The 23,442-nt window shown below is 31.1% G+C and overlaps 2 protein-coding genes across 2 annotated transcripts in view; both read left to right on the top strand.

Moving 5' to 3' along the window:
• The first annotated feature begins 4,135 nt into the window (after nucleotides 1-4,135).
• LOC112515122 (expansin-A1-like) lies at nucleotides 4,136-7,086 on the top strand. Its single transcript, XM_025121790.1, has 4 exons — nucleotides 4,136-4,153; nucleotides 4,413-4,559; nucleotides 5,279-5,561; nucleotides 6,458-7,086. Exons 2-4 carry the CDS (start codon nucleotides 4,427-4,429, stop codon nucleotides 6,762-6,764), a joined length of 723 nt encoding a protein of 240 aa, XP_024977558.1. The 5' UTR covers nucleotides 4,136-4,153; nucleotides 4,413-4,426; the 3' UTR covers nucleotides 6,765-7,086.
• Nucleotides 7,087-23,002: 15,916 nt separating this feature from the next.
• LOC112515096 (uncharacterized protein At5g19025-like) overlaps nucleotides 23,003-23,442 on the top strand; it is a 1,658-nt gene continuing 1,218 nt past the window's right edge. Inside the window, exon 1 of the mRNA XM_025121750.1 lies at nucleotides 23,003-23,442. The gene's annotated coding sequence lies outside the window, so the exon portion shown is untranslated.

The raw sequence follows: 23,442 nt of genomic DNA, 5'->3' as shown, positions 1-23,442 counted from the left end.
TCTGCAGTTAGTTACACGAATTCAGTTATGGGATGAAATCGGATAGGGATGAACGGGTTTAAGAGTTTTAAGAGTTTAAGAGTTTTTAAGAGTTTTAGTCAAATGCATTATAATATAGTATATATATATATATATATATATATATATATATATAGGGTTGGGTTCATGTGAGACCAAGGGTTTTTCGTGAGACCTGTAAGACCAATTTATGTTCATTGATCAACTTTATAAGCTAATGATCTAATGGTATATAGTTGCACGGTGACAATTTTGTGATTATTGAGAAGTCTCGTGGCGTTTATGAATGTTCAAATTGTCGGATTGTAGATCTAATATAAGGGTTGAGAATTGGTCTTACGGGTCTCAAGAAAAACCCTTGGTCTCACATGATCCCAAGTCCATATATATATATATAGTATCAAAAATTCAATTCTAACTGCTACTTTATTTTAATAATTTTAATTTTAATATTAATTATATTATTAAAATAATTAGTAAATTTAATAAATTATTTTTTTAAACATTTATTTTCAATACCTCTTATTGATATTTTATAATTAAAATTTTAAATTATTATTTCTCAATCCTATATATAGTATTAGAGATTTATCAAAATTTAGAAAATTTCACATTTACCCTCATCTTTCCTCTATTATAGCAAACGTATTAGCATAACTGTTGGAGCAAAAAAATTTGTTAAATTTCCAAAATTTATGTTTTAACATAGCTGTTGGAATGAAATTTTTCGCTAAATCTTCAAAATCTATATTTTACTATAATTGTTGGAGTAAAGTTTAGTTGTTAAATCTTCAAAATCTCCATTTTAACATAGTTGTTGTAGATGCTCTTAGCTTTTTGTTCAAAATAGCCGATCAGGCCCCTCTTCTTTATTTAATAGCCACAGTTTCAACTTATTAATCAAAATGATCGAGATTATGTAAGTATCACTCAAGCAACTTGTAACCAAGTTTTTTCCAGTATAATGTTGCATAAGTTGATTCAAGTTTTTGTAGACGTTACGCAACTTTTTCCAATGTAATATTATAACCGAAGCTTTGGCTCCTTTTTATAAGAAAAAACCTCACTCAATTGTTTGTTGCTCCACCTAAGTAGGGTATATTTGCAGCCGGAAAATTCTCAACAAACCACAATTCTTAGGGATCGTTTGACAGTTGCTGAATGATTTGGTGCAGAATGATTAAGTGACCAGAATGATTAATAGACTCTTATACTATAATACAAAATTAAATATAATTGTTTGGTAATTATTCAGAATGAAATTTGTGTGTTGAATGGTTAAGGGAGACCCAAGATACAAAATCATTCAGAGAGGTTTTAGAACCATTAAGAGGCAAGCTTTTTTTTTTTGCCAAACAAGATTCACCTCTTAGTGATTCAGAGGCTGTCTCTTAATGGAACTATTTGTGTTTAATTCTTCACAAAGTTTATAAACTATGCAAAATGGAAGGTCGTTTCTAGGGGTAATTCTGAAATGCCAAATAATATACTATGAGAACAGTAATCAAGTTCCTTCTGATGGGTGCTGGAAATCAAAGGCGGGCCCACTCTTAAGGTTTTGGTCGTCTGTGAGACCATAAAAACGTGGCTAAATGTATATTTTTACATTCTTAAAAACCCTCAATGAAATTAAGAGAAGGGCTTTCCTCTTTGATCCCTATGAGTCCTGCATGCTCATGAGGTGTACGGTCATAAATTTTGTCGGATGAAACTATAAACATTAAAACTTTAAGGTTTATGTTAAAAAAATTACGAAAAAATGGTGTTTATTTTGTGGTACCACTTAAAAGAAAATCTTGAATCCGTCTATATTGAAGTCCACCACTAGTTTATTACCTGACCAGTGAACTTTGCTCGGAATCCATCACTAGTTCATTACCTGACCAGTGAAATTTGTTGGAAATTCGTCACTAGTTTATTACTGGATTATTGAAAATTTTGTCAGAAATTTTGTAAATATGTTTCAGATCATATTTTTATTCATTAAAGAAACGAAGTATGGTTTTTTTTCTTCTTAAACTACCTATTTAACGGTGTTATTATAATTATGATTATCATATTTTTACGTCATAAATAGTTTTAAAAAATTTAAAAATAAATAAAGAATTTACAGTAAAATACGGTTTGTAAAAGTTAATGTAAAGCTATTTAACCATCTGTTATACAACGATTTTGTTTACAACTATTTTTTGAATCTCGATTGCACATCCAAACATCTCGTTACTCAATTTCTTTTAAACTGTTGTTTGTACAAATTATACGCAAGCGGGGTGGGCCCATAACTCACAGATCTCAGAATCGAAACATGGCTCTGATATCAAACTTGTAACCCCTCAAATTTACACATTAGTCCCAAAATATACACAATGTTACATACAAAAGTAGCTACAAAATTGTATATATAGTTTATCTCAGTACTCGAAATTCTTAATAATAATCTATAAGTTATGAATTCAAATCTCTTCAATTTCAAATGTCGATAAATTATTAAAAAATATATAAATTATATAAAAAAGAAAATAAAAACTTGGTCATGTATATGGATTTCATACATGAGGCCTAGATTTTGAAGTGTTAAGAGTGATGAAATAGATTAAGACATCACATATTAAATGACTGATGGCATATCAAATTCAATATTTTTTATTCCTATTAAATTTAATTAATATTATAATAAAATTAAGTTTATAAGACATCGGCTTAAAACGTCTTAATAACATATTTTAAGTTACTTAAGTTTATAGAACCAAATTATAAAACATCATATCTAAATGTATTACAATAAGTTTACATGAGTTTTTAGGCGTTTTAACAGATTTTTTAGAATGTTTCTAAAATAAAGTGTCGTGTTAACTATTTTATAGAACAATTTTGTAAAAGTGTTCTATAAACCCATTTTTCATGGGTTCTTTTTTCAAACAGTGGTGTTTAAAATAACTAATATAATACTTTATTTTAAAAGTGTCTTAAAAAACTTATTAAAATGCAAAAAAAAAACTTCTTATAAACGTAATGTGACCCTTTTTAGATAGGACAATTTTTTATTTGATTCTATAAACTTAAGTCCTATAAAGTATGCTATTAGGATACTTAAAATTTTAGGCGTCCTAGAAACCTAATGTTATTGTAGTGTAATACCCGAAGGGTGGTGCCTCATTGGTTTGAGTTTGGCTCCAAATGTCAAAAGTACTAGGAGGTACCAGATTCAAATCCAATGAGGAATAAAAATTCTTTTGTGGCTACGGAGGTTCAAATGCGGTGACTTCAAGCTATCTGTAAAGCAGGTAGTTGTCCTGGGATTAGTCGTCTCGCATAGCGGATTGGATATCCATGTTAATAAAAAAACGTAAATACAATCATTTATCGGAAAAAAAAATACATGCATTAAAGGTAGGTTAGAGGTGTTAAACAATAATTAATGTGATTGGCTATTCGATGTCGTATAAGAGAATGGGCTCTCCCCCACGACCCAAATTTTCATTTTAGGTTAAACGCGGTGAGGAGATGAAAAATTCACCAATGGATCACCGACGGACACCTGAAAAAAATAATTGAAAGAAATAAAATAAAAATTATCTTTCCACCGATCAAAAATCCGTCAGATTTTTTGTCGGAAATTTAATGGTGGTGGTTTTTCCGTCAGTGATCATGTGATAATAAGACAGTTTTCTCAAAATTATCTGATAAAATAGCTATAATACGACGCTTTAGTTTCAAAATGTTCTAAAAAAACTTATTAAAACGTCCAAAAGTATCATACAAACTTATTGTAACATCTTTAAAACATTTAGGGCATCCAACATTATCTATTTGGAACACTTAAACATTTATAGCATCTTATAAACCCTATATCGTTCTAGTGTTGGTTCAAAGGGTTTTCGAAACAGGGTTTTTGAAACCGATCCGCGTACGTAAACCGGTTATCGTAGTCGTATAAACGGTCATTAACGGGTATAACCGAACGGGTTGGATCAAGTGAGGTTATAATTAAAGTGATAGACATCAATGTATTGAAAACAAGTATATGTCCATTTGTAGTTGTAGGGGTCCATGCAAATTCAAGAAACCCTCTATTTAATCCTCCATCTCCATCTTCATAAAACTATCTCCATTCAAGCACCCTCCTTTCTTGCTTGTAAATCCTTCTCCTTCCATCATTTTTATGTCTTCCCTTTTGTTTCTTGAACCCTAAACACACACACACACACACACACACACACACATATATATATATATATATATATATATATATATATATTTTGGGTGCGATTATGATTTTGATAATGGGTTTTCTTATGTTAATCTATCATTGTTCTTTATGTCTTATCTTGAACCCTAAAACACCCACAATTAAGTGATGGTTGTATGGACTTTTTGATTCCTTTTTTTCGCAGGAAATCGATCAAAAATGGGTGCGATTTTGATTCCAATGACGAGTTTTCTTCTGTTAATTGTATCGTCGGTTAATGGTTACTATATAACTCCATGGAGCAATGCTCATGCCACCTTCTATGGTGGTGGTGATGCCTCGGGAACAATGGGTATGTACATTGATTACATGTTCTTGAATTAGGGTTTGTGTTTAATAGTATTTATAACAGTTTCTTTAATATAAAGAAAAATGAAATTTTCAGAAGTTAGAAGTTAATTATTCTTTACCGAGAAAAACTCCCAAACATATTTTAAATATATATATATATATAAATGAATATTTTAGTTCCATCGTTCTAAATTAAGTGTTCATAATGAAAAAAAACGTATATTTTTAGGATTTTGTAATTATATACTTTTTAATTAACTAAAGAATAATTTTATTATTAATAATAGAGAGAGAAATAAAGCTATCTCATAATTAACGAGTAGATGTTTATTTTTTTAAAGTCGGAATTTATTTTAAGATAAATAAAACGTAAAAATATGGGTACTTAATTTGGGTTGGAACTTGGAAAGTCAAAAATGAAAAAAACTATTGGAGTTAGAATTCATTTTTTGTAAATAAAAGTGTATGTTTCCTCCGTATTCTACCAATCATGTAAAAACACATCATCATCATTATTGTTTTATATATAAATATATATATATATATATATATATATTTACTTTCTCTCTTTCTCTGATTATGTGTTTTCACATGACTGGTTGACATCAAGAAAAACACAAAATTTCGGGACAAAAGAATTTTATTGATTATTTTTTTATTTTAAAGAAATTATAAAGAAACTGTTGGAGATTATGAATGGTTTGGTTTGTTTATATGTAGGTGGGGCTTGTGGGTATGGAAACTTATATAGTCAAGGGTATGGTACAAACACTGCTGCATTGAGTACACCTTTGTTCAACAATGGGTTGAGTTGTGGAGCATGCTTTGAGCTCCGGTGTGTGAATGATCCACAATGGTGTCTTCCGGGAACCATCGTTGTCACCGCCACCAATTTTTGTCCGCCGGGAGGATGGTGTGATAATATTCATTTCGATCTTTCCCAGCCTATTTTCCTTCATATTGCTCAATACCGAGCCGGAGTTGTGCCCGTTGCGTATCGAAGGTTTGTGGTTGATTAATCATATACAAAGGGTAGTTTGGTCATTTTACATTGAGTATTACATAGCTTTTATTTCATCTTTTCATGTGCCTATCGATGCCCATTATTCATTGTTAACGTTTATCGAAGGTTCTTGGTTAATTACATGTAAGGATGGTTTAGTCGTTTTACATTAACTTCTTGCATAGATATCCTTTTATAACATTGTCATTTTTTAGGGTGATTTCGTCTTTTCACATACCCATCGATCCCCATTAATTATTTATGTCAATGCTTATCGAAGGTATTTTAATTAATCATCAATAATATTTTAGTCATTTCACATTGAGTATAATGATTCCGACACTACTTTTTTTACATTTAAAAATGTTGTCTTTTCAAGGGTGGTTTGGTCTTTTCACATAGTTTCGTGACACCATCGTTTTCAAGGGTCCTTCTTTCTTTTCATGTATTGACGTTGACTTTGATCGTTGTTGTCAAGGGTCGTTTCGTCAGTTTAGTTTTTGGGTGGCGGGTACCATCTTCCATGTGCTTTAAATTTGTAGTAGGCATCCTCAAAGGGCAATTTCGTCTTTTCACTAATACAGGTACTAGTATTCATTATTAAACTTACTTACCACGGTTGTTGTCAAGGGTGGTTCTGTCTTTTAGCATCCATCACATTCACAATGGTACCTTGACATTCATTGTCAAAACACATATTTATTATCATAATATCATGAACTCATAACTGGGTTATTTAAAAGACTTGGTCGGTATTAATTAAATCAAAGTTTCTAAATTCGAAATTACCTTTTTGTGATCTATTATTGCCCTTATTACTTATAGGTGCCAAAGGACAATTTTGACCTTCTTTTACTATCTATGGTAAAATGACAATTTTGCCCTGGTTCTTGTAGGGTACCATGCAGAAGAAGGGGCGGGATTAGGTTCACAATAAACGGGCACTCATACTTCAATTTGGTTCTAATCACAAACGTAGGAGATGCAGGGGATGTGAGAACTGTATTCATCAAAGGGTCGAGAACAAGCTGGCAACCAATGTCCAGAAATTGGGGGCAAAATTGGCAAAGCAATAGTTACCTCAACGGACAATCTCTGTCTTTTAAGGTCACCACTGGGGATGGCCGAAGTCTTGTGTCCTACAATGTGGCTCCTCCCAGTTGGTCGTTCGGGCAAACGTATACTGGAGGCCAATTTCGTTAACCACTTCCTACAGTGGTATCTAGTCTGATATTTTGGACTATAATTAATACCTTGAAAGTTATGAGTTTGAATCTCTTTCTGTTTTGTCTTCTCGAAAGAAGCAGTAGGATCGGGATGAACAATTAAATAAACTGAAGTAACTGTGTTCTATAGGAAATACGTATACAAGTTTGACTAATATAAAATTGTACTCTACTCATATAAATGAACGTATAGTGTCATTTCCGTTGTATGGAATCATTTTAAAATTCCTACTCGGGTGTAATCGTATAACTATAAGAAAAACATGTTGCATTTTAAGATTAATATGCGTTTAAGTATGTTATTTCTTTTCCAAATTTCCTGTAATGTTTTTTTATTTAAATCCATAAATGAAAAATATTTAAATAATTTTTTTAAATATGATTGATCACTATATTTATTCACATTATTTTTTATAGTATATAATATTTTATATATAACAAATAGACTCTTCCACATTTGGTGAAGTTTGAACCATTGACCTCCTACGAGGCTAAGGACTCACATACCGTTAGGCCGAAGTTCCTTAGGTTTATTCACATTATTTCTTATAAAGTAAACTACAAATAAGTTTCCTATGTTTTGTTGAAAATAATATTTTTTATATTGCAATTTCTAAATTATAACATGGCTATTGTGATTTGCAAAAACATCCAAATTTGATCTCTCCATATAGCATCCGTTAAATTTCGTTAAATAAGGGGCATTTTCGTCATTTTATTTATTTTTTGTCTTTTACAAAATCAAAATCGATTTTTATGTTCTTAGTATCTGTGGTTTTTGATTGGGTAAAAGATAAAAAAGAATTGATAAAAGGACGTGGCTGCCACTTAGTTAACAATTTTTTTAACAACCATTAGAGTAAGGGACCAAATTCAAACTTTTTTTATAAATCCTGATGACCATTTTCTAAGTCTGAAACTTTAAGGATAAAAAGTGTTACTTTTAACAAACCATAGGGACCAACTTTGTAGTTTACTCTATTTTATATCAATATGGGTATGGGTTGAAGTTTAAAGAGCCCAATTAAGAAGCCCACAAATTAGTTTAGAAGATAATGAGACCCATTTGCATAAAGAGCCCAAGCCTGCTTATGACTTTTAATTCTTCGGTTGCATTTGCAAACTAATGGGTTGTTCGGTTGTGAGTTGCGACTTAATGGATTGAATAACATTTTATTTGAAAAGTTATACAAATCTGTTCGGTTGTGGCTTAATTAGGCAGTCTAGGGCTTATTCGCTAAGCCTATTGAAGGGTGTTGTTTACATTCATCCATAGTTTTTCTTTTACCTATATGCCTTTTTCATTTTACACGCCTTTAGCCTCCCTCAACAGAGATAGGCCTATAATTTTTTCTCAAATGGTGACATCATTTGACTATAAAAAACAAATATACATATATTTTTCACAAAATCAACATTGTTCTGGTGGTTAGTTTATTGTTTTTCATATGTGAGGTCATGTGTTCAAATATTTTATTACAAATCTTTTAGAGACATAAAAAATCTGAAATGAAAAGGTAAAAACTAAGAAAATGACACTAATAGTAACAGGACTAAAACTCGGGTCTAGGGTGAAAGAAAAGTCTTGCGTCCTAATTGTAGTTTTATGATATATACGATGGCACACAACAAATTGACACCGTGACACTTTTCAAGACCCAATAATTTTTTACACTATGATGACTGAACGAAGTGGTGGCCCGTGCCACCGTATGCACTACACTAGGTTTGTCCTTGCATCAAGATCTCTTCAGTGCCCGCCTTTGCTGTCATACATCGTCGATCCAAGATTGATTTTGTCCATGGGTTTTGTTTTAAGGTTGGTAGGTCGAGGTTCCTACGAGGTTAATTTCTTATGAAATCTTGACTATTTGTCTATTTTATTTCAATTATAAAATAGGTAGGCTAAAAATTAAACGGGAGGAAGTCATACTAATTATTTTGATATCTTTTTTTATTGGAGTCTCTATGTTATGTTTATAGTGGATTTGGTCCTTGTCGTATTCAATTTGCCTTGGCTATGGTCCCTCTCACTATGGCCTTCGTTAACTCCATAAAATTAATGACCATTTTAGCCATTTTGCCTAAACTTTGTGTTTTTCTTATAAAGAATGAATTTTTTATATACACACATATATATGTATATATATATATATATATAATTATATCAAAATAAATATAATATTGTATGATTTGATTTGTTTAATTTTTTTTAAATAAATAATACTAAATAAGATTTAAGTTTATTGTTTTATTGCAATGGTGGAAAAGATACGGTTTTATTGTTTTAGTGTAATTAAAATTTTAATTTAAACAAATCAAATCATAAAATCATGTCTTATTTTAATAGAGTGAATAAAATAAGAAATAAATTTATAATTTGATTTGTTTAAATTTAAAACTTAATTATGTTAAAGACGATTTAACTTTAGTATTCTTTTTCTATCACTGCAATAAACAAACTTCTTATCGATATTTTAACACCAAAATCATTGAAAACCATTAAGAAATGAACTCCAATTTTATTATCTTAAAATTAAAGTTTCCAATTGTCATATTATTTTTCATTCAAAAACTCAAAATCAACTATTTAGATTTTAATTGAATGAAAGATCCATACATACTATCATCCTTGTTACTTAAAATTGAACAAATCACTAATAAACTTCTACCAGGTTTTCATACCTATATAGGCAAAAATACTAAAATAAAATTGTATTTAATATAATTAATTTTTCAATTTAAACAAATCAAATTAATATCTTATTTTATTTATTTTGACATCATTGTGTGTGTGTGTATAGAAAATTGGTTTTACCTTTTTTATAGGGAAAAAAATTAAAAGAATAGGCAAAAAGGCTAAAATGACTTTTGATTTAACGGAGTTAACATAGACGTTAGTCAGAAAGATCATGGTCGAAACAAATTGAATACCACAAAGAACAAATCTCAATAAACATATTATAGGGAGCCTAGGAAAAAAAAAACTATCAAAATACAAGAACCAAATCCACAATTCACGCTAACGATAATTAGGGAAATTAATAAAAATAGCCATTTTCAGGGACCAAAGTCGTCTCTTATCTATTTCTCTCCGAAAACTTCAAAAATATCACTACCTTCACAAATGACACGTTCTCAATTTACTGAGGGGTCAAAATGTCAAGAAAAAAAAGTTTCCGAACATGGTCCGTAAGTACAAGGATCAAATCTGTAAATTAGTTTGGGTTCGCAAGTAGCCTTTCCACTACTTGTCGAAGTATTTGGACTAACTTATAGATACAGTCCTTGTATTTGTGACATTTTAGTGGGTGGTGTATGGATAAATGGATTTTCGTTACTCATTACCCATTAAGATATGTTATATGTAGAGAGTGAGGTTCAAGGAAAACCCTCAGAAAAATGAAAAACTGAATAACATTATAAAAAATATTGTTTGAAGATTTTATTTTTTGGATTTATATCTTATTGAAATACACTTAAAATTCTCTAATTGGGTCATTCAAATACACTTTGATTTTTTTTACACAAAGTGTTATACATGTTCGTATAATTATAATTTTTGAAATTTAGTATTGGAAGACTTAATAATTTCAAAGAAAACTTGAAGTTGTTGGTAAAATAAACACTTAAAAATATTGTAGGATATATAATTTATAAAGGTTAAATTTTTTTTAAAAAAAATCGAACCTATGTATAACCAGTCCTGTCACTGGTCTCAAGCTGGGTCGAGTCTTGAATTTTCATAAAAGTCGGTTCTCGAACCATCGGTCCATAACCAGTCCAGAACAGTCCCATTTTGACCATCTCTATCTACTATTGCATTATTTTAATTTATCTCAATTTTATTGATGAAAAAGAGATGAAATATGAGATTTTAGGATATCAGATTTTTATCCACCTGATATTAGTCATATACCTCTGACTACCATTTCAAACACTGTGATAATGAACAAAATCTTAAGAACACTTTATGATACATAAAAATGAATATGATGATTTCAGTTGTCAAGCCAACTAACTGCTATAAATCGTATAAATGGTCTGAATAAAAGACAATGAAGGAAGTCGATCGGGCTGACAAACGATGTAGCCCGTCGTTACAAAACAACGAGAGTGGATTCAGCTCACAACCCGTGTAGCATATTCATGTCCCGATTAAATATAGAACAGAAAACCCGTATTTATAATTACGGTTACGGAACGACCATGCAACGGAAAGGAACAAGTTTATTGAACATTTGAAACTCAAGTTGTATGTGGGTAAAGAAGAAAGAGAAGAAGTTGAAAAAAGTATTTGTTGGAAGGTAAGAAAAAGAAGAGAAATTAGGGTTGAGGTGCAGGTGCTTCAGGATCAGGGGTAGGCAGATTAAGTCCAGATCTTTTGTTAGTGTTTGGGCCTGCATCTTCATAATCCAAGTCTATCATCTCCCTCCTTATTCCTTCATTTTCCTGCTCATTATTCATATTTCGATCCATTTAATTACGTTTTACACAAGATCAGTTATTGAAAATAAGCATGAGAATGAGACCCGTCTCATTAGAGAACCTGACGTATCAGTCCCAATGGGACTTGAGATTCTCTGCAAAATCAAGAACCGAAAACAGGGACGGGGATTTACAAAAGGTTAAAAACTTGGGATGGGGGTGAGGACATGTAATGTTATCCCTCACCCGTCCCCATATATTATTTATAAAAATTAGATTTAATATTTTTTAGATTTAGAAAGAGTATTTTGATCTTTCTTCGTATGTATATATACATAGCTAAAGATTATTTTGAGAAGTTGTAAATATTTGAGAAGTGATTTTAGCCCTTTATAGGGTTAAGATCGAATTTGACTGATCAATAATTGTTGATTTGATTGGTTTAAAATTACGGTTATACGAAAAATAGAGAGGGCAGTTTCATACTTTTACAAATAGACGGCAAACAGGTTTATATATGAACTTATGTGATCCACATATATTCATATATGACTTGTGTAATTCACATATTAACTCTTTTAACTGATTCAAATATGAACCCGTATGATTCACATATTAACTAATTAAATGATTCACATATTAACTAATTAACTTATTCATATATGAACATGGGTTCATATATGAATCAATTAAATAGTTTACATATGAACTAATTAATGGGTGCACATATGAAGTTATCAATTAAATAGTTTACATGGGTTCACGAATTAACATGTTTGCTGTCTATTTGTAAAAGCTATGAAGCTATACCTCTATAAATTTCGCATACCAATGCAAGAATTTATCCGATACTTCACGATCAAAGCCGCAAATATTAACCAAATAAATGGATATAATCACTTCTTTACTTCTCAGATTAAGGGATAAGAGCACCTCTTTATTTCTCAAATACATACATACATACATACTATTATCATCGGAGACTTTTTATGTTGATGCGTCCGTTAACATTGTTGATAATAATGTAATAATACTATGATAATGATATATTTTACCGTGATAACAATGTGATGATGATTTTACAAACTAAAGACTTTTTATGATATGATTTTGATGTGATAATCATCCAATAATTATGTTATTTTTGTTGTGATAGCGATGCGATAATTACATATGATGTTGTGATTTTATTAACAATAAATATTTGATACTTTTTAATAGCAAAATTTTGGAAATATGAGAATTTAAACATGAACCATTTTGGATTGAGTATGACATTAACATATTTTTTGATTTAAAATAACTCACACAAACAAGAAAAATTCCTCGATTACTCGTTGGGGACGCGGATGTGATCATATTCCCCGTTAGTATTCATATTTTTTTTTAATAAATTAATTGTGTAATTTTATATGATTGATGGATAAAAAGAGAAAAGAAATTCGGATACAACATATTTTTATTCTGATCGTAGTAGACAAGAGTAGGTATATTTCACAAACAACATCATTTCATATTCCTAACACGCAAGTGGGAAAAGAAGGCAAGTGTCATTTTCCTATAAAAGTACTTCCAATAGGAATAAACAAATTGATGTTCAAACACACAGACACATAGTTTATTAATATGTATATTATATGAAAATATTTTTTTATTTATAATTAAAAGTTAATATAGTGATTACTGTATATTTGTTTTATATGTTCCATGTTAATAATGTTTACCTTAATTAAGTCAAAATTTCTTACAAATTTCATAAATTTTGGAATTATAAAATGATTAAGCTCATATGTATACAGAGAGAGATTCAGGATCATGTGAGACCAGCTTTTTGTGAAATCCGTAAGACTATTTTTTTTACACTTGAAACTTCACAGCAAAATAACCTTCATAGTGTTTTTGCTGTGAAGGTTCAGTTTTTTTAACTTCACAGTGTTTTGCTGTGAAGTTTTAAATGTAAAAAAATGGTCTCATGAAAACAAAATGGTATCACATGCATCCGACCCCTCTCTTTCTCTCTCTCTCTCTCTCTCTATATATATATATAGATATTATAGATGCTCGATTACCTACATTGATCTGACTCAACAATTCGTGATAAATTTAGTCAAAAATACTTCGATTACAAAATATATGTGATATAATTTTAAGCAGATATACATTCTGTAGTGTCTATATTTGATAAATGAGATCGAGCTTTTTCTTCACTGTAAAACACCTTCATTATATATGTATCTATGTGTGTATATACGCACATATATATAGTTTTTTGTATTTCTCTGATTATACACTATTATTCCATCTATTCTCGCAGAAAAGAAGTGCAAATCTCTGTAGAACAAAATCAACGATAACGAAGGAAAAAAAAAGCCACAATGAATACCTGAAACAGAGCGGGAGGAGTTGCAAAAACATCACCAGTAGTTTCTGTAGATCGCATCAGTTCTCCACTAAATCCTAAAACGAAATCACAAATTCAAACCAAAGAATCAAAGGATCTGTTAATTCGATGTAAACAAAACAACTTCAGAAGATGAATCAGAGGGTTAATTCATTACCTGTTGACAAGAACAAAGTCAGAACCGCTATAATGGCGAAAACCTTGCGAGAAAACGAAAACGATGAACAGTAATCCATTTTCAAAAGTTGCTTCTTCTTCCTCTTCAGCGATTCAATGAAACGATCGTTAGATGGAAATCTCGATGAAAGCAGATCCAGGTGAAGAAAGGAAGGTTCATGGTTTTTTATAGGAGACAGTTTGTGTGTGTGTGTGTGTGATGAAAAGTTAACACATAACAAACTGTGCCATGATGCATTTGCGTTGACAAATGGAGAGAATCTTGGATCGGCTCGGTTGTTGCCAGGAGTTGAAACTTGAAAATACTATAAATTAATGATCCATCTCTACAATTTGGATCTATTTATTTATTTATAAATTAATTAATAATTTAGAGTAAACTACAAATTTGGTCTCCGTGGTTTGTTGTTTGTAACACTTTTAGTCCCACAGTTTTAAAATTACAGATTTACTATTGCGGTATGCAAAAACGACCGGATTTGGTCCTTGAATCTAACCGTCAGTAGAAGAACCCATTAAGTTTGGGGATATTTCGGTCTTTGTTCACTTTTATCTCATTTTTATTTATTAAATAAATAAATATGTAAAAATTACATATTACAGGGACTAAAAATGAAATTTTCTCTAATGTATCATGACCTTCGGTCAACTCCAATGTCTTCTTCGTCTCTTCACCCCAACGCCGACAGCTTACTTCGTCCCCTCACCCCAACGTCGGTCACCTACTTCGTCCCTGCACCCCAACTGTTGGTCGCCTACTTCGTCCCCTCACCCCCAACCACCGGTCGCCTTCTTTGGAAGAATATGGTTGAAGCACAAAAGCACCACCCAACGACACCAGTGCTCCTCCCCACCACCGATCACCATCTCCAACAGGTTCCACGACGACTCCATCGAAACTGTGGTAAGGATCTGGAGAAAGACAAATAACGATGAACCTTCTATAGTGAATCCATCGGACTACACTCCAGTCCCCAAGTCGGGTGAGTACCCCTTCCCCGGTCGGTCCTAGTCCTCAGTCCCTATGTCAGTATGCATTCTTTCTCTCCAATCCCCCACTCACGATTTGCATTTCCTTTAAACAAAATCATAATCTTCTCTCTCTTTCATATGGGTTTTTGTATTATTTTAGATTAAGGTTTTTGATTTTGATTTTGATTCAGGTTAGGATTTTTGAGGTTTGTATTTGGGTTTTTAGTGGGATTTTGAGGCTTAAGTTTGTGTGTTTTGGTTTGATTTAGAAGTTTGGCTTTGGGTTTTTGGTTATTTTGAGGTTTGGAAATGAGTTTTTGATTTGATTTTGACTTCTAAGTGTGTGATTGTAATGACGGGGAGTTGGTTCACCGTCGACGTAGGTTAAGCCGTTAAGGGGTTGATCGAGGCCTTGAGGGATGTTGGTGGAACATGGCACACTTTAGGCAAGTCCAATTAAAGAAATTTTAGATTTTAATGTAAAATAAAACAAAAATTGAAAAAGACCGAAATACCCTTCACTCAACGGGTTCTTATAAAGGTTGTTTCGAAGAATATTAGGCTTTTTCTTTCCCTGCACCACAGATCACCACCGACCACCCCCTCTTCTTATGTTGTGTGCGATTTCACTTTTTTGGGGCGGGGGCGGGAGTAATAGACCCCTCGATTGGATATTGTTTGCTATTGGGCTTGATATGTCGCGCACACACAAAAGGAGTGGTGAAAATAGAGCTAAAATCTGTGGGTTTCACGATGAGTAGATGAAGGACAAATAGTGAAAAGGGGATTTGATCGATTATTTCAACCCTCTCGACACGCATATTTGAGGTTTGATTTAGGTTTCTACATCTGCTATGACCCCTACTAAGGCTTGTGTTTTGGCCTATCCATTTCTTACAACATGTGCATCTTATTTGTAACTGCTACAATTTGTAGGTTAGTTTAAAAACAGTAGATGTCGCTGATTATTCCAACAGAAAAACCCATGTTGATCTATATCATCATTGTCATCTTTATAAGTATTTTTGTCGTCGAACACGTACTGATAATGCATAAAAAACTATCGAGTATGTATTGAACACTATTAATCTTTATTGACGTCAAATTGATGAACATCATAAAACACTGATGTAACCACAAAATTCTTTCAACATAATGTAGTGTTTTTTTTTACGATCTTTAACCATATCACCGTTTTATTAAATTGTATGCTATGATGCCACCATTTTAGAACCTTTTCCGACTATGTCTCCCTAACAACCTAAAGTTATTAGTTGGCTTATATATATGTATGTATGGTGAATTACGATTTTCGTCCTTCTGCTTTTTTAATAATTTCAATTTACGTCCCTGTGATTTAGAAATTACTATTTTGTCCCTATAGTTTGTAATTTGTTACTATTTTTGTCTCTTGACTAATTCCTACTTTTAAGTACAAGGGACCAAAACAGTAATTCATCGTTAAAACCTATCAAATCGGTTTCTTAATACCAAAACCTGTGCTCCTAATTCATCGATGTCGGATTTCACCAAACAGGAGGGTTTAATTAAGGACGCTACATACAACTATCTTTCTTTGCATAAGATCAATGTATCTAATATGACATAGATTCTACATATTGTCTGATACTTATTTGAAAATAAAACCCTTGATAGTCGGGATGACAGTTTTTCTCTCCATAGTCACGATTTATAATGAGCTACATTTTATTGCTTTGATATTGCTTTTGACTTCATGAAATATAAAACGAAAATTCTAATAACAGCTGTATGTTTAAATAAACTGTTAAATCATCTAAATACAATATTCAGTTCATAATTTTTCTCGGTTATTGTTTTTTAACACAACCTATATGTTATAACACAATCAACCATTAGTAGATAACCTATAACACTACAAAAATGAAGGGTATCAGCGAGGGAAATTTTCCTCGCAAATCTGTCGCTAAAAGGGTATTCCGTTGCTGATAGTCCAGTCGGTCAAAAGCTCATAGGTAGATCTATTAAATAGGTGTATTATTTAGAGGACAAATTTCGTCTTAGGAAGCTATAAATCACGCAAGCCTTTATTTGATTACTGTTGTATGATGTATGCAACCTTAATATTCAACATAAGAATAAATATTGGGGCAAGTATAATAATGGTAAAGTATTGAATATCATTCCCGCAAAGATGGATTGTAAAGTATTTCAAGAATTTCAGTCTTTAAGAATTGATTTTAGATAGCGAATTCGAAAAAATCTTTTGTTTGATGAGTTAATTATCATTTACGAAAAATTAGTCATGAAAAGAAACAAAGGGTGTAACGGTCTGCTTAGATGGAAACAAATGATTCATTAGAAAAATATTATAACATTTTTTCAGACAGTCCAATAGTACTATTAATTAGTATAATTGTTGTCATAAATATCCAACTATCGGGTCAGACGGCTTCCCAATAGTACACACATGTTAGCGTACTATCGATACGACATCATTTATGTTAAACGTCGTGAATCATAGTACAACACTGTGTTATCATCCTACACCATATAAATATAGCATTTGTCATGTACTAAAGCTATTGTTAGCCTTCTTATATTACATCGGGTTATCGTATTTATCTTAACTCTGAAAGCTAATACATTTTCATACATAAAATTAGTCATCAATTAATTTAATGAAATTTTCAACAAAATATTTTTAATCCAAAATAAATAGTTATATTAAAAACACTTTTCAAATTTCACATCGATCTCGTTTATAATTTTTCATTATACCTTAAGCTAAGACAATTAGCCCATTATCACATGTTTTCTTTTTGCAAAAGATGAGAATACAAAGAAGTAAATAACGGAGATGAAAAATACATTAAGTAAAATACAAATATTATATTTTAAGGAGGAAATTTTCCAAGCGAGTTACGGTTTTCTAAATTAAATAATACGGAAATATAAATTATGTAAAGTAAATTGCGTAAATTAAAGTGCGATAAAATAAATGATGATAAAGTAAATGCAAGAAATGTAAATATAAAGTGGTAAATTAATAAAAGACTAAAATGGAAACTTACACGAAAAGTCTCATTGCAAATCCTAAAATACTTGCATAATTTACTTGTGAAATAATAAAAAATCGGTTTTTTAGATATTAACCCGCGAACCACAAATGAAATTTTAGTCCAATGTAAAGTCATGTTGTCAAGGCGTTCTCTAAAAATAAAAAATAAAAATTAATTTTAACAATAAATTGTAAGCAACAGAAATTAAGAAAAAAAAGTAACCAACACAATTAATATTACTTGAATAATAAAGTGAATGAACAAAAGTTAAAACTTAAAATTAAAATACATAAAACTAGAGGCAGAAAAACGAAGAGTAACAAGTTCTAGAGAAAGAAAGAAAATTAAGTTACAAAAAGTAAGTAATTTAACGAAATGATGTTCAAAGTGCAACATAAGTCCCCTTATATAGTGTCTAGGAAGCTTGGGGACTAAATGTGGTCCAAAAAACGTAAGATATGGAGCTCACTAACAAAAATCATCCAATAATGCAGCCCACGAACAGGTTCTGTAGGAATTTGTAAGATTTATCCAGTCAATATATGCAGAATCAACAAATCTTGTAGGAATTCAAAGGATTTGATCAGTCTTGAGATTTGACCATTTTATCCATGTAAAATGCAATGATTCATATAACTTCAACAAAACTCCAAAAGTACTAAGAATGTAAAAAAAAGACCAAAATACTCAATTTGGATAATAAAATAAAACTACAAGAGTGTAAAAAAAGTGTGTAAATATGATTAATAAATTAACACCTATCAGTTATATACAGTCATAAAATATGTATGAATTACTGATTTTATTGGTTTTCTATTGTATAATTTACTAGCATATATATAAATTTAATGTTTATTTACAAAAATGAAAACAACCCACAAAATAATTGAATAAAGAAAGGACATGAATGATCCCTCGATTTCACTGGAGGATATCAACGTAATGAACAAGGTTCGAAATAGCATGAGACGTGATGTGACATTGTGGTGAGGTCAGACTTTAAGTTTTAGAAATCATAGCAAAATCATGACGTTTTTTAAGGCGTCAGTTATGGCGGCAAATTTGTATATCATATATAATAATTATACATAAATATTTTTGTTTTCTACCATTACTCAATGAATTACTGATATTAAACATATTGAATTAGGGTAAGAAATATCAAATAACGTGTTATAAAAATCACGCATTAGATCATGGCGTCCCATGGGCACAACGTGGTGTCAAACACAAGTCTTAAGTCACGGCGTGCCAAGATGGTTGTCGCGACGAGCCTTTTAGAACACTGGTTATGAAACATACCTCCGCCATTCACGTAGTCTAATTCCCAGATAAATCTTTTTACTCTCCAACACTTCCAATATTGAGCTTTTGCTGGCTCATCAGGATATCGGCGAAGGTTTATAGTTTAGAAAAACAGGCTGATTCAAGCTAAATTATAATTTCTTTGCAAACATTGTCTATACTATATTATAAAACATTTGACATAAACTCTTAAAAACAATTTTTTGTGCATAAAGTATTGTTTATTGATGCATATTACTTAAAATTCAAGATTACAAGTAGAATGTGTATAAGTACATCTTATTAAATCTCTATGTTTGAATTCGTGTAACTAACTGCAGATACACATAATCAAATACATGATAAACATCATTTTAAATATAAAAAATCTAAAATATAATTAAGATAATCTTTGAGTTTTAACAGAATACTTAATTATTATTTTTAAAAAACTATTTTATCAACCTAAAAATAAATTAGTTCGTTATTAAACTTCAATTAAATTATAATAAAAAATTGAACCAAAGAAACTTTTAAATAGTTAATTTGATATTAATATCGCTTATTTGGTTTTCAAAATTTTAAAATATTTATAAATTTATATTTCACTTCAAAAATAAAAACATTAATTTTTTTCTTAAAACCACATAAAATCACATTATAACATCGATAGACCCAAAATATAAAACAAAAATCAAGATTTATCTCGTTGCATTGCGCGAATACACTTTTGATAACAAGAAATACATATTTTGAAATTAAAACTCTGATGAAACATATTGAAGTAAAAAATTTACAATTTCATCGTAAAAGAAGTTACATGATTAGAACTTGACCTTAACATGATAATAAGTCAAATTACCAAACTCGACATTGACTTATCATCAAGTTTACGTGTTATAGCAGAAAACCTCGGTTCAAAATTTTGGTATTATCACATTTTGTTTTTTATGAATAAAAACTCTGTCGAATTTAAGTGAGTACGCAAAAATAAAAAATAAACATCAGTAGTATTCTTGCCTATGTTTATTTCATACATATTACTGTCCAACTCGTAAATACAATCGATTACAGTACTGTTACATGATGTCTTCAACATTTCTGTTCAATTAGCATATATATGAATTACAGTTTTCAGACCAACAGACATGACTTATAAGAACTTGTATGATTTAAAAATACATAAAACCCCTTATAATTAACCTTGACATAATCATATCATGTTTTAACTTTACTAATATCGTTTTATATTTAGATTACAGAACGTGTCAGTTAAAAACTTTATTTAAAAGTAAAATAATAAAAATTAAAACAGGAAAATAGATAATCAGTAGTTTGATAGCATCTTCAACAGATTCTTTATAATTTCTCTAAAATAGAAAACCAAAAGCCAAAATCTCTAAAAAAGAACTACATTTTAACTCCAACATATTTTAGTTAGTGTAATAATCCTCAAACAAATTTTACCCAATTACAATTTTGAGGCTAGGATCCATATTTTCATTTGCAACGTGAAGAGGGATACCGTAGTCACGTGGCAAACTATTTTAGGTAGACAATCAATTTCAATCATAATGAAACTCCCAGATATATGAGACTCGTTAATTCAATTAACGGCATGTTTTGTCTCGGAAATGCTATCTTACTTTTGTGGTTGGGATACCGAGGACCACAAACAAGATTTTGTGAATTAACCATGTAAAACGCGTAGGCATCCTCGAGCTTTGTAGTGTCATATTGACGTACCGGTGAACCACACGCACTCCATCAACAACTACAAATCCGAGTCGCCATAACATCATCCAACATAGTCTCAGGTTATTGTGCCGGTGAACCACACATGCTCCATTAACAGACCATAAGGGGATGTTATGCGTTTTCATGGAATAGCAACAATTTCACAATTTTCTTAAGTATCTAAACGGGAATACTGTTAGGATACTTTTATATGTTATACTTTTAACGAGGGGCGTCGACAGGTTAAGTCCGAGAGGTAGCTCCACAGAAAGGCGTCAAGGGTGGTAAAACACAAGGCTCTTTAAAAACCATCCCTCGTTAAGGAATCAGAGAGACCAACCTTAAACCTCTCTCAAGTGGGTGAGCCTCCCTTTGGATCTAACTCGACTTTAAGGTTTTGTCTCATACATATATTATATAATTAGGTTATACATATAGGTAGGTAACATTTTAAAAAATTAAAATAACCTGTTACGTAGAACAATCATATAACAAATCGTTTCAAGCATACACACATATAAACGATTTCAAGACCAGTTCTCTCCTAAGGGCTCATTCACGAAATATTGTAGCATGGCATGTGCAAATAATCAACTAAACCTGGCTCTGATACCATTGAAGTCCTTCAACTGACTCGAGTAAAGAAGACAGCTAGACTATTAGAGGTAATTCTTATTCCCTTTCTTTTATTGTTGTGTTGCTTATAATCATTAGGCTAGCATCCTTTAGAGGGTTTAGAGTGAATGCTTGCCATAGAAATTTTCGTGTGTTTATTTCCGCTGCCACATGTATGTTTGTATATTCCTATAGGGCTAGAAAACCCTTCATGAAGATGCTTCGAGCATATGTCAATGTCAACAATGGATAGTAGCCTATAATTTTTACTTTGACTTTGACTTTTTCCAATTCTATTTTTTAACACTGAAATATGTTGATTTAGCGAATAAATTTATAAGATTTGAGTATATTGTCAAATTATTACATTAATATGATAAAATTAAGGAATTGTAAACATGAAATTTATGTCCATCAACATGTTAAGATATCTGATTTCATGAAATTGGTTACTAATATTTTCCGATCCAAATGGCTGGTAGGTAACCCTTGGAATACGTTGCATTTGGTACTAGTTGAGGTTTTGTTTGTATATGCAACACCTAAACTTTATATGTCCAATTAAAGCGTGTTCTGATTAATATTGGTCCCATTATGTACTCAATAATGGAAGTATCAATGATCAAGTCATGATAACCACTGTTCAAGCAAGTCGACGCATTGGTTCAGGTAAAACCTATTCTTAGGGTGTGACGTCTTGTCTGTATAGGGCTTGAGTGAGTTTTTCTGGTATATGGGACTCTGTCTTTTTTAATGAAATCGGGATGTGATGAGATAATTATTTATGACTGTTTTAAGTAAGTAAAAGATCATGTAATTAAAACTATTAAACAATAAACGTGTCTGGCATGGAAATTCAAGATTCTGGTGAAAACCATTTAATTTATTACTCTATATTAAAAAAAATTATACGCGTATATTAATTATAAAAATTAAAGAGAAAACAATCATACTTGTTAGTTGCATATGCCTCTATTGTCAACCGCTCAACAAAAATCGTGATCCATCGTTGACAGTATCCAGGTTATCAATAAATCATAATCTCGTTGTAGATCAAAGACGCAATTCTCACAAAAATTTAGGGGGTGTTTGGGATTACTTATAAAAACAAATTATTGACTTATTTCGGTGTGACACTGGTAATAAGCACTTTTGAGTGTTTGGATAAACAACTTATACCGGTGTCAAACCAGTAATAAGAAGTTTTTGAAGAAGTTAAACTCTTCTAACTTATAATAAGTTGATAAGTGTTTTTGTAGAAAAGTATAAATCATTTTAAATAAGCAATCACAAACACTCCTTTCAAAATGTTTGTTAAAAAACAATTATAATTAAATGATGTTTTAAAACATGTATTTGAAAAACATAAAGTTAAGCCTAAAAGAGGGAGTAGGCCCATATAAAAAAAGTATTTATGATTTACGAAGTATTGAAAGCCTATTTGCATACTTTGTTAAAAGGACCCATTTATATGCAATTGAAAACCAACTGTCGAGCCCAAAGCTCGCGATTGATGCGGCCATGGCGGAATCCTTTTCTACTCAACGTGTGTCACTCGCTTCTTCTCCTTGTTATTAAATCACAGACGATGACCCATAAACAAATCGATTCATGACTCTTGATGAGTTTTCTCTCTCTTTGCCTCTTCATACCCTCTCCAGCCGGCCAATTTTTACCTAACTCTTATCAGTTCCCCCAAAAAATTTCCTTTCAAAAATTACCCAGATTCTTCAATCAATCGGTGGGATTTCATTACGTCATTGATCTGTTTGATTGCCGTCGTGGTCCTCCACCGACAAATCTTGCTTCTCAGGTGAAGAATTCTTTCGATTTTAATTCTCTTTTCTTTATCTGGGTTCGATTTGATTTGATCCCTAATTTGGATAAAATTGTTGGGTTTTGATTGAGTTTGAAATCGTTTCTGGGTTCTGATTGAAATTTGAATTCGTTTCTGGGTTCTGATTGAAATTCGAATTCGTTTCTGGGTTCTGATTGAAATT

Source organism: Cynara cardunculus (assembly GCF_001531365.2).
Source record: "Cynara cardunculus var. scolymus isolate 2C chromosome LG 7, CcrdV1, whole genome shotgun sequence".
NCBI lineage: Eukaryota > Viridiplantae > Streptophyta > Magnoliopsida > Asterales > Asteraceae > Cynara > Cynara cardunculus.
The sequence above is the reverse complement of the archived record's forward strand: the minus strand, read 5'-3'. Positions and strand labels throughout refer to the sequence as shown.